Source organism: Nomascus leucogenys, chromosome 4 (genome assembly GCF_006542625.1).
Source record: "Nomascus leucogenys isolate Asia chromosome 4, Asia_NLE_v1, whole genome shotgun sequence".
Taxonomy (NCBI): Eukaryota; Metazoa; Chordata; class Mammalia; order Primates; family Hylobatidae; genus Nomascus; species Nomascus leucogenys.
This window is the reverse complement of record NC_044384.1, coordinates 78902288-78925336: the sequence shown is the minus strand read 5'-3', so window position 1 is coordinate 78925336 and position 23049 is coordinate 78902288. Positions and strand designations below refer to the sequence as shown.

Sequence of the window (23049 nt, the reverse complement as noted above, 5' to 3'; positions counted from 1 at the left end):
GTGATATTTTCTATGAAAAATCTTCATTTTGCTGCATTAGTTAACTAAAAGGAGCAATCAAGTTATGTTTTGATTATTCTTCAAGGAAAATGGTAGGATTTTCTGCTGATATATTGATAGTTTAATCATACTGAGCTTGTTTACCTAGAACTGACCAAGATGGTCATCTGCTGACTTTGTTATCTTATCCCCTGTCATTTCCCATACTGTATGTTCATTCATCAGTGAAAGGAGAATTCATTGGTTTGTAAATTGTTTGGTAGTAAGTTATATTTTGACTTTGGCCCCATCTCTCTGTCTAGCAGAAAGGACAGGTCTTTTCTCTTTTTTTTTTTTTCTTGCTTTCAGTGCCGATGTTAGCTCCTCCAAAGGAAGTGACACTGCTAGAAAAGCACTTTGCAGTTACAAAGTGTTGAGTGTGAGAGGTACAACATAGCTTCTGTACTTGACTTATTATTGGAGAGCTATTTAAAGTGAGTTTTTGCATTCTTTTCATGGTGGCTTTAGTCATAAAGTTTCTGAGCTCTCTTTCAGAAGACAAATTAATGGCCTTTTTTGTGATGTGGACTTTGTCTACAAAATGCTAGACTGTGATTCTCAACTCATTTAATATAGGTCCCATCAGTCACCTATCAGATGATAGTGGATTTGCAGTAATAGTTAGCTTGGACTAGATAGGAATCCTCAAGCTAGAGTTAAAGAGCTCAGTAATTAATTCCCAATTCCAAGAGCCTTTCAGCTTTTCCATTCTGTCTTGTAGGTCAGTGGTTTTCAAACTTCAGTGTGTGTCAGTTACCTGGGCAGCTTATTAGAAAGGCAGATTCCTGGGCTTTGCCTCACACCAGCTAAATGAAAGTCTCTAGGGGTGGGCCTAGAGACTCTGCCCCTTTAAGAAGGACCTGGGGTGTTTGTGGTGCAGGTGATCGGTGGACCACACTATAGAGAAACCATCTGGTAATGGCAAGTTTTCAGTGAGTCAGAATGCACACAGCATGAGGAATGTTGGTTTGTTTCTGGACAGAGTAGGTAGGGTTCCAACTCTCACTCCTGGCTCTGGAATCATATAACCTTTCTTTTCATTCCTGCAGATGAATCAGGAGATGAAGAGTCTGTCTCACAAACTGACAAGACTGAGCTGCAGAATACACTTCGGACCCTCTCCAGCAAAGTAGAGGACTTGAGCACGTGCAATGACTTGATAGCTAAGCATGGCACAGCTCTGCAGCGTTCCCTCAGTGAGCTGGAGTCCCTGAAGTTGCCTGCTGAGAGCAATGAAAAGATCAAACAGGTCAACGAACGAGCCACACTATTTAGGATAACATCCAATGCCATGATCAACGTGAGTGTAGATGGTGTCTGTTGCTTTTTGATTCATTCCCTCTTTGAAACATAATTTTCCCCAAATGCCTAAAAATTGTAATTGATAAAGCACAGAACATTAGGGCCTGCTTCACTGCTCAAGGGCTTTAAGTTACATTGTTTACTGCATGAAATAGAACAGGCTGTACAGATTGAATGACTTTCATGCTCTGCTCAAGTGATCAGGAGGTCTTTGCTTCAGCTGGGAATCAGGAGTCCAGGGTTCCCTCACTGACTGCTCTGCAACCACTAGGACATCTGATTAGTATTAGCTGAGTCCCTTAATTTCTCTAGGTCGTGATTTTATTTATTTATTTATTTATTTATTTATTTATTTATTTATTTTTGTCTCATTTCATCTGTTGGAACTAAAAGATCTCCCTGAGTCCCTTCCATTGTCATGTTCTTTGAGCTTTAAGTTAGAGTCATCTCCTTACTTTACTAATGCATTCAGGCATAAAGGGTGGTAAGTGGAGGCTAGATCAGGTACTAGTGAGAACCTTATAATACTAGTTATTCCCATCTTTAGTCCTTGAATTCAAGGATAATTTTGGTGATAAGACAAAATATTCAACTTTGGGCGCCTTTCTTTAAAAAGAGTGGTAAAACTTCAGCCTCCTTATGACTCCTAACTTGGGTGGCTGTTGTTGGTTTGCAGAACATTTTAGCTGCTTGGGTACAAGACTCTGAGTAAACAGAGCACCCCTGGTATTACCGATGTATTGATACGTATGAAATGAATACATGGTTTAAACAGTGCTGCTTTTCCTCTACTGATTCTCGCCTGGCAGGTTGTTTTAGTTACCTTCTGCATAAAAACATTCAAAGGCATTTCATAAGTGAGAAGGGTACTCTGTGAGAAATTATGCGGGGTAGATTTTTTTTTTTCCTAATTAAATGGGGTGAAATTATCTCTCTAGTGCCAGACTTTCCCATGACCATGGGAAAGTATCATTTTTCTCATTTAACCCCTTTCTTACTTAATAGAAAGTTGGATAAACTTTATTTTAACATCATTTTTCTGATGTGTTTAACACTTCGTTCAGTGCTGTGATTCACAGAAGGTAAAAAGACAAATTACATTCTCCACTTAGGGACTGCGGGAAGATTATCTCCTAGGACTGACCAGTCAGCCAGTCATGGTGCTTGTGTTTCTCATGTCTGGTCATGTATTCCTGGAGACTCTGTGTCTGGTTTTCCAGTCCCCTTGTGATCAGGAAAACCTCATTAAGTCATACAGTCAATTAAATAGTAAATACGTATACTTTTTAAATAAAACAACTTGGCACAATGGTCTGAGAGTGAATGCCACCTTCTATCCAAATCAGGTGAACACCCCAATCCATAATTTTTTTTTTACCCTGATGTAAAAATTTTGCTAAGTAAAGCATCCCTTTATAAAACTAAAATTTTAGTTTCAATTTTTGTCTTGAAAATGTACTCATCTTTGTTCCTTGGGGAAATTCTTCCCTAAGTTCTAAGTGTCCGGAGTTTGTGTTAAAGGGAATGATCTCTTGGAATTCAGAGGTGAGTTCTGTTTTCATTCTTTACTCTCTTGTTGCACTGCCTGTGCCCTTTTCCTAGCCAGTTATTGCTTAAAATACACTTTTTTATCCCTGTGTTGTTTCCTTTGTACCTTTTAGATGATACTAGCAAGGCCTTAAGTATAATACACATGTTAAAAATTAACATGCTAGAGCATCACAGCTCTAAACGGGCAAAGTTGTATCAAAGGAAGAATATGTTTCACTCAATTACTTCTTTAAAAATTAATTTAATTTTTGATTCGAAGGGCACACGTGCAGGTTTGTTACATAGGTATACTGCGTGATGCTGAGGTTTGGGCTTCTGATTATCCCGTTGCCCAAGTCGTGAATGTAGTACTCAACAGGTAGTTTTTCAACCTTTGGTTCTCTTCCTCCCCACTTTTGGAATCCCTCGTGTTTATTGTTTCTATCTTTGTGTTGGTGTGTACCCAATGTTTAGCTCCCACTTGTAAATGAGAAGATGTATTTTTTTTTTCTGTATCTGCATTAATTCACTTAGGATATTGGCCTCCAGCTGCATTCATGTTGCTGCAAAGGACATGATATTGTTCTTTTTTATGGCCGCTTCAGTTTTCTTGACTGCTTAGGATAGAGCTTTTCTAACTGTCTAAGTGAATCTGACCAGAGAAGTAAATTTGACACTTTTAGTATATTCATCTGCCATCTATTGAGCATGAGCTGTGTTCCACGAACTGTGCTAGTGGATATTGCTGAGGGCAGATATGGTCCGTGTCCTCAGGAAGATCACTATTTAGTGAGGGATGGAGAATTAAAGGGATCATTATGGACTATGCTAAGTGACTTGATAGAAATGAGCACAGGCTGCTATGCTATAGCACTTTGGAAGTATTTGGCTCAGACTAGGAAATTTCTCTAATTTCCTCAACTAAATTCTGAAGGAGCAGTGAGAGTCTTCCTATGAAGAAAGGCAAGCTAGAGCTTGGGGCCTGGAGTCCCAACTGCCTCCGTGACCTATGTATGTAACTTGAGGCAACCTGCATCCTGTCCAACTGCCTGTATGACCTATGTGTATAACTTGGGGCAACCTGCATCCTCTGTGACATCAATTCCTTATCTGTAAATGGTAATGATACTAGTAGATACTTCAAAGGCTTGTCGAAAGGCTTTTGTCAGATAATTGATGTGAGGCGCTCAGCAAAGTGCCTGACATATGATTGTCTCTGGCAAATTTTAATTACAGTGAGTATTACTAAAAGGGAATGAGGCCAGGCACGGTGGCTCACACCTGTAATCCCAGCACTTTGTGAGGCCGAGTCAAGTGGATCACCTGAGGTCAGGAGTTCGAGACCAGCCTGGCTAACACGGTGAAACCCCATCTTTACTAAAAGAAATAAAAAAATTAGCCAGACCTGGTGACTGAGGCATAAGAATCACTTGAACCCAGGAGGTGGAGGTTGCAGTGAGCTGAGATCGCACCACTGCACTCTGTAGCCTGGGCGACAGAGCGAGACTCTGTCTCAAAAATAAATAAGCCAAAAAACACATGAAGAAATGCTCATCATCACTGGCCATCAGAGAAATGCCAATCAAAACCACAGTGAGATACCATCTCACACCAGTTAGAATGGCCATCATTAAAAAATCAGGAAACAACAGGTGCTGGAGAGGATGTGGAGAACTAGGAACACTTTTACACTGTTGGTGGGACTGTAAACTAGTTCAACCATTGTGGAAGTCAGTGTGGCGATTCCTCAGGGATCTAGAACTAGAAATACCATTTGACCCAGCCATCCCATTACTGGGTATATACCCAAAGGACTATAAATCATGCTGCTATAAAGACACATGCACACGTATGTTTATTGCGGCACTATTCACAATAGCAAAGACTTGGAACCAACCCAAATGTCCAACAACGATAGACTGGATTAAGAAAATGTGGCACATATACACCATGGAATACTATGCAGCCATAAAAAATGATGAGTTCGTGTCCTTTGTAGGGACATGGATGAAACTGGAAATCATCATTCTCAGTAAACTATCGCAAGGACAAAAAACCAAACACCGCATGTTCTCACTCATAGGTGGGAATTGAACAGTGAGAACTCATGGACACAGGAAGGGGAACATCACACTCCGGGGACTGTTGTGGGGTGGGGGGAGGGGCGAGGGACAGCATTAGGAGATATACCTAATGCTAAATGACGAGTTAATGGGTGCAGGAAATCAACATGGCACATGGATACATATGTAACAAACCTGCACATTGTGCACATGTACCCTAAAACCTAAAGTATAATTTAAAAAAAAAAAAAACAAACAAAAATAAATAAATACATAAATGAAATAAAAGGGAATGAGGGAGAAGCTTTGATCCAGGTAGTGGTATGGGATACTCAGATCCATCGCTTTCCCCAAAGTCTGGGAACTGCTGGTAATTGACTATTAGTCGAGCAAGGAAGTAGCTAGCATGAGGCTTGGGAGGAGTTAATTGTGAGGGAAGGGGTGCAGATCATACCAACTAAGCTTGGTAGTAGTGGATTAGAAGATGAGACCAATTTTGATGCAGTCATAATTTTTTTCTTTTTTCTTGAGACAGAGTCTCGCTTTGTCACCCATGCTGGAGTGCAATAGTGTGATCTCAGCTCACTGTAACCTCCGCCTCCCGGGTTCAAGCAGTTCTCCTGCCTCAGCCTCCCAAGTAGCTGAGACTACAGGCGCACACCACCATGCCCGGCTAATTTTTTGTGTTTTTCAGTAGAGATGGGGTTTCACCATCTTGGCCAGGCTGGTCTTGAACTCCTGACCTTGTGATCCACCTGCCTAGGCCTCCCAAAGTGCTGGGATTACAGACATGAGCCACTGTGCTCGGCCTTTTTCTTTTTTTTCTTTTCTTTTCTTTTTTTTTTTTTTTTAGAGACAGAGTATTGCTCTCTCACCCAGGCTGGAGTGCAGTGACACCATCATAGCTTACTGCAGCCTTGAGCACCCAGGCTCAAGTGAGTCGCAATCCTCAGCCTCCTGAGTAGCTGGGACTACAGGCAGAGCTGCTACACTCAACTTTTTTTTTGAGACAGTCTTGCTTTGTCACCCAGGCTGGAGTGCAGTGCACAATCTTGGTTCACTGTAACCTCCGCCTCCCGGGTTCAAGCAATTCTTCTACCTCATCCTCCCAAGTAGCTGGGACTACAAGCGCACATCACCATGCCTGGCTAATTTTTGTATTTTTAGTAGAGATGGAGTTTCGCTATGTGGCCAGGCTGGTCTCAGACACCTAACCTCGGGTGATTTGCCTGCCTCGGCCTCCCAAAGTGCTGGGATTAAAGGTGTGAGCCACTATACCAAGCCTCTTTTTTAAATTTTTATATCTTTTTTTAATTTTTATATAGAGATGGGGTCTTGTATGTTGTCCAGGCTGGTCCCAAACTCCTGGTCTCAGGTACTCCTTCTGTCTTGGCCTTCCAAAGTGTTTTACATACGTGAGCTACCATGCCCAGCTTATAATTATAATAACTAACACCTTATTGAATGTTTATTGTGAGCCTAATATGGTTCTAAGTGCTTACATGTAAAACAACAACTCTTTGAGGCAGTTACTCTATTGTTATTATTTGTTTATGGAAAAGGAAGATGAGGCACAGAGAGGTTAAATAACTTACCCATATTTGTACAGCTAGATAGTGGGATGGATCTGTGATTTGAGCCCCACCAGTCCAACTCCAGAGTATGCACTCTGTACTGTTTCTGAGTATGGAGGATGGAAAGACATGTACAGATTTTTAAAATATTAAAGAAGAATCAATAGGACTTGATAACTGGCTGTGAGGAAGGAAGCAAAAGTAAGAGAAGGATGCCCCTTAATTTTCTGGCTTGGACAACTGGGAGGGCCCTGAAAGTTGGACTGTGGAACATCAAAGGGAAAAGCAGAGACAACATAGGAAACTGATGAGGCTGGGTGTGGTGCCTCACACCTGTAGTCCCAGGTGTGGATCACTTGAGCCTGGGAGTTGAAAGATTAGCCTGAGCAACATGGCAGAATCCCACCTCTATATTAACTACAAAAATTAGCTGGGCATTGTGGCTCATGCCTGTAGTCCCAACTACTTGGGAGGCTCAGGTAGGAGGATCACTGGAACTTGGGAGGTTGAGGCTGCAGTGAGCCATGATTGTGCCACTGCACTCCAGCCTGGGTGACAGAGCAAGAACATGTCTCAGAAAAAAACGGAAGGTGATGAGTTCACTTTGGGATGTGTTAATTTTGAAGTTACTTTGAGCTGTTGAATAGGGAGTTGGATATTCTATTCTGAATCTCAGTAAGTGCTGGGCTAGAATTACTGATTTAGTAGCCATTAGCCTATAGGCAGTGGTTGAAACCATGGGAGTAAATATCCTGTTTACCTTTTAGCTTCTCTGTAACAGGGAATAGATTTTTAAGCTTACATTTCTTGCCTCCTTCCTTTATTTATTAAGCAAACTTTATCAGGTCCCTATTATGTACAGAGCAACTAAATTAGGAGCTGGAGATCTACATATGAATAAGCTCAAAAATGTGTCTTTAAATTGCATATGATCCATCTGGAGAGATAGAAAATCAGTCACGATACTGCTGTGCATGTGTAAAATAGAAGTTTGTGCAAAATGCAATGGAAATGTAGAGAAGAGACTGGCTGCTTATGAGACTGGTGGGGAGATGTCACAAAGTAACATTTGCCATAGATCTTTTTTTTTTTTTTTTGAGACGGAGTCTCACTCTGTCGCCCAGGCTGGAGTGCAGTGGCGCAATCTCGGCTCACTACAAGCTCCGCCTCCCAGGTTCACGCCATTCTTCTGCCTCAGCCTCTCCGAGTAGCTGGGACTACAGGTGCCCGCCACCACGCCCGGCTAATTTTTTTGTATTTTTAGTAGAGACAGGGTTTCACCGTGGTCTCGATCTCCTGACCTCGTGATCCACCCGCCTCGGCCTCCCAAAGTGCTGGGATTACAAGCATGAGCCACTGCGCCCGGCCTGCCATAGATCTTAAAGAAAGATTTGCCCTTTCTTAGAAACAGGGGATAGGGATGGACATTCTAGGTAGAGTGAGTAGCATATGCTGAGGTAGGCAGGCCTGAAAGAAATCTGTGTCCACGGCTGGGCACGGTGGCTCATGCCTGTAATCCCAACACTTTGAGAGGCTGAGATGGGTAGATGACTTGAGTCCATGAGTTCGATACCAGTCTGGGTAACATGGCAAAATCCCATCTCTACAAAACACAAAAATTAGCCGGCCATGGTGGTATATATCTATAGTCCCAACTGCTCAGCGGGGCTAAGGTAGGAGGATCACCTGAGCCCCACGAGATTGAGGCTGCAGTGAGCTGTGATCTGCACTCTACTCCAGCCTGTGCCAGAAATCTGTGTGCAAGAAATGGTGAGCAGTTCAGTATGGCTGCATTGTAGGGTGCAGTGCTAAGTACACCTGCCTGGCGAGGAGAATACAAGGCAGGTGATGGCCGTATTGTGAAGGTCTCTTTATGTTCATAACCAGTAGTCAGTATTTCATCCTCATGTCAGTGGGGAGCCAGTGGAGGGACTTGATGTAATCATATTTGTGGGTTTTTTCTCTAAATCTCTTCTTTGATTTTTGAAGTAGGCTTCTAATATTTTTCTTTTTAACCCTTCTTCCTGCACACTGAGGGCTCCTAATTTTTAAGGTCAGTTGTTTCTCTTAGTGACCAAAATAAAAGCCAAATGAGTTTCCCCATACTTGGTCTGCCTCAGTGTAGATTCTCTGTTCTCAGTGTCTGAATTCCTTAGCTTTCAGTCACTTGAGTTTAGTCAAGAATTTGTTGAAAGCAGTTATCCTGTATGTGCTCTCATCCTTCTTTCAGTCAGCAGTTCTCTACTTTTGGTGCAGTTCACATACCTGCTCTTTTTGATGTTGCCCCAAATACTTTGTCTAGGTTTACTGCTCACTTGGCATTTGTTTGGTTCTCGTGACCAGGAAAGTGTAAAAGAACCATGACAACCGTATTTACTTTTTTTCTAGGTTTGACCTTGATTTCAGCATGGAGCTAGCTGTCCCTGATACCTTGGCATAAAAGGGAAAGTCTTTCATTGTAATTTGCCAGTTAAAAGTTCCCAGAATAAGGTTACTCAATGGGCCTGCAGAAGCCTGAGGGGAAACTCTGACTAGTTGAGGTGACACAGTCAACGCTTTCTCCATACAGGCCTGCAGAGATTTCCTCATGTTAGCCCAGACCCATAGTAAAAAATGGCAAAAGTCACTACAGTACGAAAGAGACCAGCGTATCCGACTGGAAGAGACCCTCGAGCAGCTGGCAAAGCAGCATAATCACCTGGAGAGGGCCTTCCGAGGAGCCACGGTGCTGCCGGCAAACACTCCTGGCAATGTGGGTTCTGGTAAAGGTAAGACGCTTAGCTCTCAGGTAGCCTGTTCTAAGGTGAGCCAGATGGTTTTCTGCAGTTGATAGGAGAACTCCAAACTCTCCACAGTCAATGACTCATGTGAAATGGAATTGGAACCCATTGATTTATCCTGGATTTTCCACTGCTTTCTACCATTTTTTGCTGTGTTTGTGGTTAGTATTTAAAAGAACTTGCTATATCAGACATTTGGTAAAGATAACCAAAGTCAACAAATGGGGCTTTTCTTCTTGTAGATCAGTGCTGCTCTGGCAAAGGGGACATGAGTGATGAAGATGACGAGAATGAATTTTTTGATGCGCCTGAGATCATCACCATGCCTGAAAATTTGGGCCACAAGTAAGTTATCCTTGATTGTTGAAGAAAATAAACATATCTTCACCACCGTTTTTTACCATCATATTTTAACCATCAAAAGGTTAAAAACATTTCAGTGAGAGTATTACAATTGTCAATATTGAATCTGGGCCCTTTTCCCTTTTTTTTTTTTGTCTCAAGATCTGTTTGTAGAATGGGCCCTTTTTCTTAAGTGAAAAAGTGTCAGTTTTTTTACATAAACAAATTCTCCAGAGATATTTAAATTCATTCCTATTCTAAATGTCATCATTCGATCACCCATCAATAAGTTTATACAGTGTACTTGGCATTCTGCTTTGTAAAGAAATATCCAGGACCAAACTCTAGTTCTGGTCTTTGTTCTAATTCTTCTGTGTTTCTTATCCGTACAGACGTACTGGCAGCAATATCAGTGGAGCAAGCAGTGACATCAGCCTTGATGAACAGGTAACTCTTATATGGGAGATGTCAGAGGTGAGGACGTGGGTTGTGATTCCCAAGGAATTTTTTTTTTTTTTTTTTTTTTTTGTGAAGTGCTAAGAGAAACTGATTTTTTTTTTCTTTTTTTAGCACGGGGGAAGGGAAGGTTATAAATACCAGGTTTTCTGTTCTTTGTGGGTGGTTGAATGGCTTTGTTTTGCTCTCAGTACAAGCATCAGCTGGAGGAGACCAAAAAGGAAAAGAGAACCAGAATACCATACAAGCCAAACTATAGCCTCAATTTATGGAGCATCATGAAGAACTGCATTGGAAAAGAACTCTCTAAGATCCCCATGCCGGTAAGGTTCTTGCACACTGGAGCTGCTGCCAGGAGTTCCTCTCAAGCCTCAGTGGGAAGAGTGCTGATATGACAGCCCCACCCACTTGTGAGGCAGTTTGTGGCATGGTCTTTTTTACCTTTATAGTCATAAACTGTTCCATAAATTTAGCTGCTTTAATTTTGGCTCTGGATCTGATATGTTCCCAGATCACCTAGAATCAGATGTGTATGTTCAGTAACAGTTAATTTTGAGCAGATTCCTATGCTAGATGCACTGGGGACATGCAAAGATAAATACATCATAGTTTCTAATTTCAAGAAGCATGTAGTTTAAAAGAGACACATGAAAACAGGTAGAAAATATTATTTTCTGTGATAGTATTATGGAAAGTACGACACAGACAAAGGCTTAGGGAACACAGAAGCAAAAATCGTTCATTCAAACCAGAAAGATGACCATCCCCATGGCAAGGATGGTGTTTGGGCTGACCTCCCTGCCCCGTCATGTCTTCCTCCAGTCTGTCTACACTGTTGTCTAAGTGATTTTTGAAAAATGGCCAATGTAGTCATGTCAGTCCTCGGCTGAAAATCCTTTACTGGATCTTCATTGCTTTCATCATAGTCCAGATACCTTAGGGGGGCTTGGTAACTCCTCCCCATGGGCGAGGCTCCACCCCACACATCCCGAGTTCTAGTCATTAGGATTTCCTTCAGGCATCCTGTCCTTTCCGTCAGGGCATTTGTACACACTGCTCTTTCTGCCTAGACTTTTGTCAGTTCCCTATCAACACTTGCCGCTTTTTTTCTGCTGTGGCTAATACCCATTTCTTCAGGATGCAGCTATAGTGTGTCTTTTTCAGCAAACCTCCTCCAGTGCATCCTGTCAGGATGAAATGTCTCCCCTTTGTGTTCCAACAAGTGTTCCACTGTTGTTGGTGTAAACAGTGTGTATCACTGCTTGTTCATTTCACAAGCATTTTCTGGGTGCCTACTATTTGCCTGATGTTGTGCTAGTTTTCAGTTAGGTATAGAAGATATAGGTTCAATTTATTAAAGAAACAAATTCATGGGGCCAACTGTGGGGTTGGGGAGGCAAAAAAAAAAAAATTCAAAATATATCAGTTTAAGCCAGGGGTCATCACACTAAGGCCGTCAGGCCAACTCTGGCTACCATCTAAGAAGCTTAACAGTTTGTGATGTGAAAATTAGATGAAATTCAGTTGTTAACGTCCATGACATTTTATAGGAGCACAGTGATACTCTTTCATTTACGTATCATCTGCAGCTGCTTTCATCCTACAACAGCAGTGTTAAGTGGTTGTGACAAAGACCATATGGCCCTCAAAGCCTAAATATTTACTATCCAGCCCTTTGCAGAAAAAGCTGTCAACCTCTGCCTTAAACAAATGTTGGCTTAACTCATTATTGTGTTCAAGCCCAGAAGTAGGTGGTCCAGGGCTGGTGCCATACTCTATGGTGTCAGGGCCAGGCTTCTTTCTGTCCTGGGGCTCTGCTGCCTTTGGCCTCAGTCCGCAGGCCCAAAGTGGCCGCTCCAGCTTGAGTCATCAGAGCCTTATTCCAGCCAGCCGGAAAATGGAAAAAGAGGAAAGGCTGTACCATTTAAGGGTGCATCCTGGCTGGGTGCGGTGGCTCATGCGTGTAATCCCAGCACTTTGGGAGGCCAAGGCAGGTGTATCACTTGAGGTCAGGAGTTCAAGACCAGCCTGGGCAAAATGGTGAAACCCTGTCTCTACTAAAAATACAAAAATTAAATGGGCATGGTGGTGCACACCTCTAGTCCCAGATACTCGGGAGGGTGATGCAGGAGAATTGCTTGAACCCAGGAGGCAGAGGTTGCAGTGAGCTGAGATTGCACCACTGTACTCCAGCCTGGGTGACAGAGCTAGACTCTGTCTCAAAAAACCAAGAAGATGCTTCCTGGAAGTTGCATAAATCACTATCACTTAAATCCGTGTGGCTAAAACTTAGCTATATGGCCACAGTTAGCTGGAGAGAAGGCTAGAAATGAAGACTTCTGTTCTGGATGGAATGGCCTTGTGAAAAATTAAGAGTTCTACCAGTTGTAGAAGAAGGGAAGAATGGGTAGTGGGGATGGGCGAGTGGCTACAGGTTTTGTCCACAGCCAGCTACTTAGCATACAAAAATACAGAAGGCATTCTCCCTACCCTCTTGAAGCTATGGACCAATGTGTGGTTTCTGCCTCTTCATAGACTGCGTTTCTTGTGATCAGGGGCTACGTCTTGATGGTGTTTATGACCTTGATGCTTAGCCCTGTTCCTGGCATGTATAAATCATTTAGCAGATGTCGAAGTGATTAATTAACTGGGTCTTGGAAAACAAATAGGTTTATGTACAAATACGTAGAATTGTTAGAGAAGTGTTGGGCTGGGTGCAACCCAACACTTGGGAGACTGAGGCAGAAGGACTGCTTGAGCCCAAGACTTCAAGACCAGTCTGGGCAACATGGGGAGACCCTGTCTCTAAAATAATAAAAAGTTCGGCTGGGCACAGTGGCTCATGCCTGTAATCCTAGCACTTTGGGAGGCCAAGGTGGGTGGATTGTCTGAGCTCAGGAGTTCGAGACCAGCCTAGGCAACATGATGAAACCCTGTCTCTACTAAAATAGAAAAAATTGGCAGGGCATGGTGGCACGAGCCTGTGGTCCCAGCTACTCAGGATGCTGAGGCATGAGAATGGCTTGAACCCTGGAGGCAGAGGCTGTAGTGAGTTGAGATGGTGCCACTACATTCCAGCCTTGACAACAAGCGAGATTCTCTCTCAAAACAAAATAATAATAATAATGATAATAAGTTAGCCAGCATGGTTGTGTGTGCCTGTAGTCCTAACTACTTGGGAGGCTGAGGTGGGAGGATCACTTGAGACCGGGAGGTTGAGGCTACAGTGAGCCATGATCTCACCACTGCACTCCAGCCTGGGCGAGAGCAAGACCCTGTCTCAAAAGAAAAAAACGTTGACCTTCAGATAAGAAAAGGCCATGAGTAGCCTTAGGATAAACCTAAAATAATAATTAGTTTATTGGGGGCTTGAAAAGAAACCCCACTTGCCTGGAGTATTAGGTGCCTTGAATGGAGTAGTGGGAAAGTGGACTGGAAAGGCATGTCATTGCAGTCTCAGAAATGTAGTTCCTGCTTAGAAACAGCTTCTGGTGCCATGCGCGGTGGCCCACACCTGTAATCCCAGCACTTTGGGAGGCTGAGGCAGGCGGATCACTTGAGGTCAGGAGTTCGAGACCAGCCTGGCCAACATCTCTCTAAAAATGTAAAAATTAGCCGGGCATGTTGGCGCGCGCCTGTAATCCTAGCTACTTGGGAGGCTGAGGCAGGAGAATTGCTTGAATCTGGGAGGTGGAGGTTGCAGTGAGCCAAGATCGTGCCACTGCACTCCAGCCCGGGCGACAGAGTGAGACTCCGTCTCAAAAAAAACAAAAAACAAAAAAGAAATAGCTTCTGGGTCTAGGTGACTTCTCTGTCCTCCTTTACCATTAGTTCCTTGTTGATCTTGCCTTTAAGAATGTACAGTCCTGTACCTGTTTGCCCGCAGATCAAGTCTTCACCCTTCCCCTACTCTAGGCTGTGACGCAGGAAAGCTAATCCCTCTAGGAAGTGTTTTTTCAGGCTTCCGTGGCTACTGGAGTCTGGCTGGGCTTCACTAATGCAAGATACCAGTAGGAGGTTATAGCCGTGGGAAGCCTCTCCCTCTATGCCCTCTTGAGTGGTGCTCTGGCAGCACCTATGTGGCTCTAGTTTTCACTGAACAAGCCTCCCCTGCCTTGATGTTTTACATTCTCCTGATCCTCCTCTCTTGGACCCCCACCTCTGGGTTGTAGTAATACTACTGCTTCTCCCCATCTCTCCACCCTACCAATGGTTATGGCTTCCTGCTACTGCTAATCTCTGGGTTGTCTTTTTTTTTTTTGGCTGCCCAATTTTTCATCAGCCATATAGCTCCCTGCTTCCTTCTACTTTAAATACTCAGACTCATTTGTTTCCCTGTTTGGCTTTTGAGTAATAAAATGACCATCATAAGAAGCTTGGCACTTTTGGAGAAACTGGTTGTTGATGGGCAAGGCTGTGTGTGTGTGTGAAAAGCAGTGATATCAATGTGCTGATTCTAGTCCCATGCACTGTTGGTATGTCTAGTACCACCAGTGGAGTATACTGCCTGTCCCCAGTTTTCCTCAAAATGTATGGAAATGTTACTTCATATTGCGTAAAATTCTGCCACTGACAGATTTTATTGAGTGTAGTTAATAAGTGCCCTCTTTAAAAAGAATCGAGGGTTAGGGCTGTTGCAGCTCGCCACCCCCCTCAGTGTGCATTTGTGTCATCATACTGCTTGTCTCTCAGTGTAGGGGAAGTCTCTCATCATACTGCGTGTCTCTCAGTGTAGGGAAGAGGGCTCTGGAGTATGGCACACTGTTTTGGTAGGTCCTATTTCTCAAAGGATGAGTGTTGTTGGTCCTGTGGCTCTGTGTTCACTGGAAAATGTTCACAGAGAAACATTTGGGATATTTCTCAGAGAAAAAGGCTCTAGTTTATGAATTTTATTTTATTTACTTATTTTTTATTTATTTATTTATTTTTAGTCAGGGTCTCGCTCTGTTGCCCAGGCTGGAGTGCAGTGGCATGATCTTGGCTCACTGCAACCTCTGCTTCCTGGGCTCAAGCCATCATCCCACCTTAGCCTCCCAAGTAACTGAGACTACAGGTGCATGCCACCCACCCTGCTAATTTTTGTGTTTTTTTATAGATATGGGGTTTTGCCATGTTTCCCAGGCTGGTCTCAAACTGCTGAGCACAAGCAATCCACTCGCCTCAGCCTCCCAAAGTGCTAGGATTGTAAGCATGAGCCACCACACGCAGCCAAGTTTATTACTTTTAAAAATGTATGTATGTATAGAAACAAACTGAAAATGTTAATAGTGGTGATCTCATTTCAAGAAAATTTTTTCCTTGATACTTTGTTTTCAAAGTTTTTTACAGGTAAAAATTATACGATATTAATTTCACGATTGAGCGGGGATAGCAAATATTAGGGTAATATGTAGCTCAGAGATTGGTGGGTAGGAGAGTGAACAAAAATGCCAAAAGAGATGGAACATCAGAAAGAAAAGTGTTGTGTTTTTTTTGTTTGTTTAAGTAAAGTGTTGCTTAAGGCCAGAACCATTCACTAAAAAGGGAATTTTTTCTTTCTTCTTTTGTTCTCTGGACTTAGAACTCAGGCTAATAATATTTAGACTTGTTCATCTATATTGTTAATTAAATAAGCTTTATGGACTAACTTGGGAACGTGACTTGTTTTATAGTGAATTTTTACGTAGTAAAATCATTTAAAATTTCAAAGTTAATTTAGAAGCTGACTTTTTTGGGGAGTAGATGGGTGGGGAGCAGATGGGTGGGGAGCATGAACAATGTTTCTCACTCCCTACCCTTCCACTCCCCAAAAAAGTCAGCTTCTCTTGTTCACTTCTCTGTATCCAGTGGGTAGCATAGGGTCTGGCACACATGGGTACTCAATAAATATTTGTGGAATGAGTAAGTGAATAAATGAATGAATGAACATCTCCCCCAACAGAAGCCCCCAATCCCTGGCACACACACATAAACACATACATGCTTGCTTTATCCAGTACTTGGTCGCCTTAAGCTGGCTTCAAAATTAGAAAGGCAAGAGCATGCACAACCCCTTCTCAACCCCCATCATGAGCAGTTCACTCCCAGAAACACAATTATCCAGCCTCAGAGGAGAAATCAGAATCCTGGCCTGATGCAGAACTGAACTGAGATTTAGCAATTGTTTTGTCCAGGGTGGAAGCTAACTTTTATAACTAGTCAGGATACAGCTGTACTTATAATTTACTACTATTTCTTTCATTCTCCAAGAATTTTAAATACCTGATTTCCTCTCTGGGTATACTTGTACAAATACATTGCATTTCTTTTTTTAAAAACTTATTCATCCAACACCTATTTGATGATAGTCTTCTGTTGGCCAGGCACTGATGGATCTTGGGTATGTAGCACTCAACAGAAGAGGCATGGTTCCCATCTCAAAGAGCTTACAGTTAGTGAAATGAAAACAGTGATTTCTGCCACTCACAGACATGAACAGTTGACAAGGAGAATGGGTTGTTTGCGGGTTAAATATTAGCGCTGCTCTACTGAGCAAAGCCCTCTTTTCCCAGTGATTTATTTCCTCAACTGCAAAAAAATTAAACTGTTTTCTTGTAGATGAGTGGGCATGGTTTTTATATCTGTTCTTTTCCTTACAGGTAAACTTTAATGAGCCCTTGTCCATGCTTCAGCGCCTTACTGAAGATCTGGAATACCATGAGCTGTTAGACCGAGCTGCAAAATGTGAGAATTCTCTAGAACAGCTCTGTTATGTTGCAGCTTTCACCGTGTCCTCCTACTCCACTACTGTCTTCCGCACCAGTAAGCCATTCAACCCACTGCTTGGAGAGACCTTTGAGCTGGACCGATTAGAGGAGAATGGGTACCGATCCCTCTGTGAGCAGGTAAAGAAGTCTCAGGACCATAATGCATTTCCTTTCTGAAGAAAGAGATGATTTTTTGGTTAATCCCTTGGGTCTTATATTTGCAGAAATTCTAGTCCCTGTCATCCCAGCTTTTATTCTTTTTCTTCAGAACTTCAGCATTGGAGACCCTGGAGGTTTTGGGATTCACCTACTGTTGTGGGTGTGAAGTGTGAATTTTGGGTGTTTCTCACCAATTTACAGGCAGTATCTTTTTCTTTTCCTTTCTGCCTTCTTAATTTGAACCTGATTTCTTCAAGGTGAGTCATCATCCCCCTGCTGCTGCGCACCATGCTGAGTCCAAAAATGGCTGGACATTGCGTCAGGAAATCAAAATCACCAGCAAGTTTCGAGGCAAATACCTCTCCATTATGCCCCTCGGTAAGGTTACTATCTTTGTCAGAATTAATGCTCCTGGAATGAAAGGTTTTCTGGCATGATGGAGGAGGTCACTGGCTCAAGAGTCAGGAGACAGGAGGTCTGATTCAGGCACTGACCCTCGCTAACTGGCTTTGGGCAGGTATTTAACTTTTCAGCTATCAAATGAGTGTGGAGGCCAGAAACTCTTTAAGGACCCATCTAGTCCTAAATTCTTTATCCTCTTAGCTATATTTAATGCATCTCTAAGCACTATTTAGAACACAAATTCTAGCATGCATTAAAAAATAATTCTCTTAACTGGTGGTGTTTTCTTCCTTACTTTAGCAATCGGGTTCTCTCTGTAAATCAGAACTCATGATCCCAAGGTTAGGTTTCTCAGCTAATCCTTCTGCTTTCTCCTCTCCTTCCTCCCTTTTCCTCTACCTGATGGGTTAGGTATCATTTATGTAATGGCTGAATTCTAGGTCAGTGAAACTTTATTTTAAAAAGATCTTACTTGGGGCTGGGCACAGTGCCTCACCCCTGTAATCCTAGCACTTTGGGAGACCAAGGTGGGCAGATTGTCTGAGTTCTGGAGTTCAAGACTAGCCTGGGCAACATGGTGAAACTCCGTCTTTACTAAGAATACAAAAAAAATTAGCTGGGTATGGTGGTGCACGCCTGTAGTCTCAGCCACTCGGGAGGCTGAGGCACAAGAATTGCTTAAACCCGGAAGGCGGAGGTTGCAGTGAGCTGAGATTGTACCATTGCACTCCAGCCTGGACTGTAGAGTGAAACTCTTATCTCAAAAAAAAAAAAAGAAAGAAAGAAAAACCCAAAAAACCAAAACTCTTATTAGATTACAAGTTAATTTTGTGTCAGGATCAGTCCTGGGAATGGAATCCTAGTATACAATGTTAGAGAGCCTATACCTTAGAAGAAATCCAATTATTCAAAAAGTGTGGTAGAGCTTCTCAATGCTTTCTTGAACTAGAGCAACCATGTTTGGCCAAGTGTGTACTGAAGAGTAAAAGCTGCTCTACAGAAAGAGATCAAAGCACAATGCAGTTAGAGAAACCAAGTAGCTCCCAAGAGACAGAGCTGACCATAACTCCCTGAGCTCCTGGTGGCTTTCCATTTCCAGGTTCTAGTCTTTCACGAGGTATAGCTACAGTTCTTAAATATTGCAATATAGACTGCTTCTTTAATGAATTCACCTTTGCTCAGAAACACAAATGCAGCCAACATAGTGCAAACTAGAAATTAGCCAGAAAAAAAGTTCATAAATGTTTTGTAACATATGTAAAGGGAGAAAAGAAATTGCAGTGTTACCTCTAATTTCATGGTTAATATGCAGAAGGTCCCTAAACGAAAAGGAGACTAAGTGACACATCAGTCTTGATCTTTACCAAGGACCTTTAAAAAGTTTCTTAATGCTTAATTGTCTTTGCAGCTAACAGTTTCAGAAGTATTAGCTTAAGAGTAGTAAATGCCTGGGATGTTAACATCTTATTTGCAGAATTTGGGTGTCAGTGGCCATATTGCAATGTGACATTTCACCATAGAGAAGAGTTTCAGAGGCCCCTTGAGGATCTCTAAAGGGATGAATTACATTTCATTCCATGGATGGTTAGGTACTGTCAGCCATCCATACCTGGGTATTCTGCATTCACGGATTCAACCAACCTTGGACTGAGAGTACTGGGGGCCAGGTGTGGTGGCTCATGCCTGTAATCCCAGCACTTTGGGAGGGCGAGGCAGGCAGATCACCTGAGGTCAGGAGTTTGAGACCAGCCTGGCCAACATGGTAAAACCCCATCTCTACTAAAAATACAAAAATTAGCCAGGCTTGGTGGTGGGTGCCTGTAATCCCAGCTACTCGGGAGGCTTAGGCAGGAGAATTGCTTGAACTCAGGAGGCGGAGGTTGCAGTAAGCTGAGATCACGCCATTTCACTCCAGCCTGGGCGACAAGAGCAGAACTCCCTCTCAAAAAAAAGAAAAGAAAAGAAAAGAAAATACTGGGGGGAAAAATAATAAAAAATAATGATACAAAAAAAGACCAAAAAATATATAATACCTATTTATATAGCATTTATATTGTATTATGTATTATAAGTAATCTAGAGATGATTTAAAGTATATGAGGGAGAGGATATGTGTAGATTAGATGCAGATACTCTGCACCATTTTACATAAGTGACTTGACCAAATTGTGGTATCTACAGGGTGTTCTGGAACCAATCCCTCACAAATACCAAAGGAAGAGTATTCATCTAAAAGATAACAATAAACTTAACTAATAAAATATTGTACATTTCTTCTATAATTTGACTAATCTAGGTTTCTTTGAGGAATGAATATATGAACATGGTATAGATGGTGGATCTAATTTTTTTTCTAATTTTTAGTAATTTGTTAAAGATCTAATTTTTTAAAGTTAAAACATTTCTCTTATCCTAGGGAAACTTCATTTTAAAAATAAATAAGAGGAAAACAAAATTAATTAAAAAGAAAACAATTTGATAGTATTTGCATTCCTATGGTTATTTAAGAATTTGGATCACCAGGTTCCTATTAAGTTCCTCCACATATCAGCTGCTTAACTGAGTACCTGCCATGTGGCAGGCATGGTTCTCAGTGTTTGGGAAATGTAAGTGAACAAAACAAAAATCCCCATCTTCATGCGGAGATTGAAGAAAGAATTGACTTTGTGATAGGAAGCTGAATATAGAAATCTAAAGAATGGAATTTCTAGACATTTGCCCTGGGGATGGCTGTATTTAACACTTTTTGGCTCGGTGGCTTGGAAGGCAAATAATGCAGTGAAATTTTTACATTTGCCATGGCACTCAATTCTCAGAGAGAAAATCATTGTTAAGCCAGTAGATATAGCTGAAGAAAAATATATGGACAGGGTTGTGAGTGAGTGAGCAGATAGATGACTGACAGTTTAATACACTGCTCCAGTGTATTCAGCATAAAGTAAGGCATCTAGGGAAAAGTCGTTCAAACTTTTATGTTGATAATTGAAGTAGCATTTGTTGAGTGCTCATTATGGGTCAGTCATTGATATAAGTGCTTTTCATGTATTAACTCATTCAGGCCAAACAATAATTCTATGAGATAGACACCTTTATTGCCATTTTTTAAACAAAGAAAACTAGGCATAGATAGGTTAGGTTGTCAGGGTCAACTTAACCAGCTAGTATGTGATCTGAGTCGAGGCAATCTGGCTTCAGGGACCCCTGTCATTGTCGCTAGGCTGTACTGAAAAGGAGAGGCTACAAGCCATCAGTTACAGTGCAAAAAAGACACTGAAGTCATCAGCCCAATATTCTCACTGAGGTCTGACAAGATAAGGCAGTTTTAAGGTTATTTGGTAGCAGGACAACTTTGTACAAAATTATGGTTCTGTTAACTCTACTTTGAAAAAGTGATAGCCATGACTGAAGAAAATCTAATACAGACTAATGAAAATGCCTAAAGATATTTGGAGGCAGTGGCAATGAATTTGAGTCTCCCTATAAAATAGGCTAAAAAGATTAGAACCCTTGACATTTGGAAAGAAGAATGCTTCTAGAAAATATAACTGAAGTTTCCAAATAATGAAGGCTATTGTAAGGAGCAAATATGAATTTCTTTTCTTTTTTTTTTTTTTTTTTTTTTTTTTTTTTGAGACTGAGTCTTGCTATGTCACCCAGGCTAGAGTGCAGTGGCGCAATCTCGGCTCACTGCAACCTCCTCCTCCTGGGTTCAAGCGATTCTCCTGCCTCAGCCTCCTGAGTAGCTGGGATTACAGGTGTCCGCCACCGCGCCCAGCTAATTTTTGTATTTTTGGTAGAGACAGGGTTTCACCATGTTGGCCAGGATGGTCTCAAACTCCTGACCTCATGAGCCACCATGCCCAGCGCAAATAAGAATTTCTTCATTGAGTTATAGGATATAGAAACTAGCTGATATGCTTGAAGTTTAAAAAGGTGCATTTATTTATTTATTTATTTATTTATTTATTTGAGATAAAGTCTTACTGTGTCACCCAGGCTGGAGGGCAGTGGTGCAATCTCTGCTTATTGCAACCTCTGCCTCCCAGGCTCAAGTGATTCTCCTGCCTCAGCCTTCCAAGTAGCTGGGATTACAGGTGCCCTCCACCACACCCAGCTAATTTGTGTATTTTTAGCAGAGACTGGGTTCCACCATGTTGGCCAGGCTGGTCTCGAACTTCTGATCTCAAGTGATCCACCTGCCTTGGCCTCCCAAAGTGCTGGGATTACTGGTGTGAGGCACCACCACGCCTGGCCAAAAAGAGACATTTAATTAAGACTATTGGCACAGATGCAGTGGCTCATACCTGTAATCCCAACACTTTGGGAGGCCAAGGCAGAAGGATCACTTGGGCCCAACAGTCTGATACCAGCCTGGGCAACATAGGGAGACCCCCGTCTCTACCAAAAAAAAAAAAAAAAAAAAAAATTTTTACCTTGGCAGTCTTTTCCTTTCAGCATTTTGCATATATTATCCCACTGCCTTCTGGCCTCTACGACTTATTTTTCTTTTTGTCCTTTTTCCAATTTTTGTTTCTTATTTTTATTACTTATTTTATTTTTTTCAGACGGAGTCTCACTCTGTCACCCAGGCTGGAGTGCAGTGGTGTGATCTTCGTTCACTGCAACCTCCCGCTCCCAGGTTCAACTGATTCTCCTGCCTCATCCTCCTGAGTAGCTGGGACTACAGGCATGCACCACCACACCTGGCTAACTTTTGTCTTTTTAGTAGACACGGGGTTTCACCATGTTGGCCAGGCTGGTCTTGAACTACTCACTTCAAGTGATCCACCTGCTTCAGCCTCCCAGAGTGCTGGGATTACAGGCATGAGCCACTGCGCCCATCCTCCAATTTTTTAATTGTAAAATACACATAACATAAAATTTAGTACCTTACCCATTCTTAAGCGTACTGGTCAGTGGTATTAAATACATAATGTTGTGCAACCATCACCCAAAACTCTTAATCTTGTAAAACGGGAACTCTATATACATTAAAAAATTATTTTCTTTCTTTTTTTTTTTTGAGACCGAGTCTCACTCTCTCACCCAGGCTGGAGTGCAGTGGCATTATCTCAGCTCACTGCAACCTCCACCTCCCAGGTTCAAGCGATTCTTGTGCCTCAGCCTCCCGAGTAGCTGGGATCACAGGTACCCGCCCCCACACCCGTCTAATTTCTGTGTTGTTTTAGTAGAGATGGGGTTTCACCATGTTGGCCTGGCTGTTCTTGAACTCCTGACCTCAAGTGATCCATCCGCCTTGGCCTCCCAAAGTGCTGGGATTACAGGCGTGAACCACCGCACCCAGCCAAAAAATAATTTTCTATTCCCCCTCCCCAAACCCTGGCACCCACTATTCTACTTTCTGTCTCTATTTTAACTACTTTAATTACCACCTATAAGTGGAATCATATAGTTTTCTTCTCTTCGTGACTGACTTGTTTCATCTAACGTAATGTCATCAAGGTTCATCCATGTTGTAGCAAATGTCAGAATTTCGTTTCATTTTAAAGCTGAATAATATTTATCCTGTTGTATGTATGTACACATTTTGCTTATCCATTCATCTGTTGATGGACTGTTGGGTTGCTTCCATGTTTTAGCTATTGTGAGTAACACTGCTGTGAACATGGATGTACAAATACCCTTTCATCTCTTTGCCTAAAGTCTTAAGAAAAAA

General features: G+C 42.2%; 1 protein-coding gene across 2 annotated transcripts in view; it reads left to right on the top strand.

Moving 5' to 3' along the window:
* The window catches only part of OSBP (oxysterol binding protein), a 41639-nt gene that overhangs the window by 6292 nt on the left and 12298 nt on the right, over positions 1 to 23049 (top strand). The window contains exons 3-9 of one of the 2 annotated variants that reach the window (XM_003275198.3): positions 1089 to 1339; positions 9078 to 9276; positions 9531 to 9633; positions 10023 to 10077; positions 10278 to 10409; positions 16704 to 16949; positions 17228 to 17348. In XM_003275198.3, the coding sequence (XP_003275246.1) occupies positions 1089 to 1339; positions 9078 to 9276; positions 9531 to 9633; positions 10023 to 10077; positions 10278 to 10409; positions 16704 to 16949; positions 17228 to 17348 (1107 nt within the window). Of the gene's footprint in view, positions 1 to 1088; positions 1340 to 8087; positions 8562 to 9077; positions 9277 to 9530; positions 9634 to 10022; positions 10078 to 10277; positions 10410 to 16703; positions 16950 to 17227; positions 17349 to 23049 lie in introns of those variants that run through there. The other variant, XM_030810857.1, reaches the window with a different exon arrangement.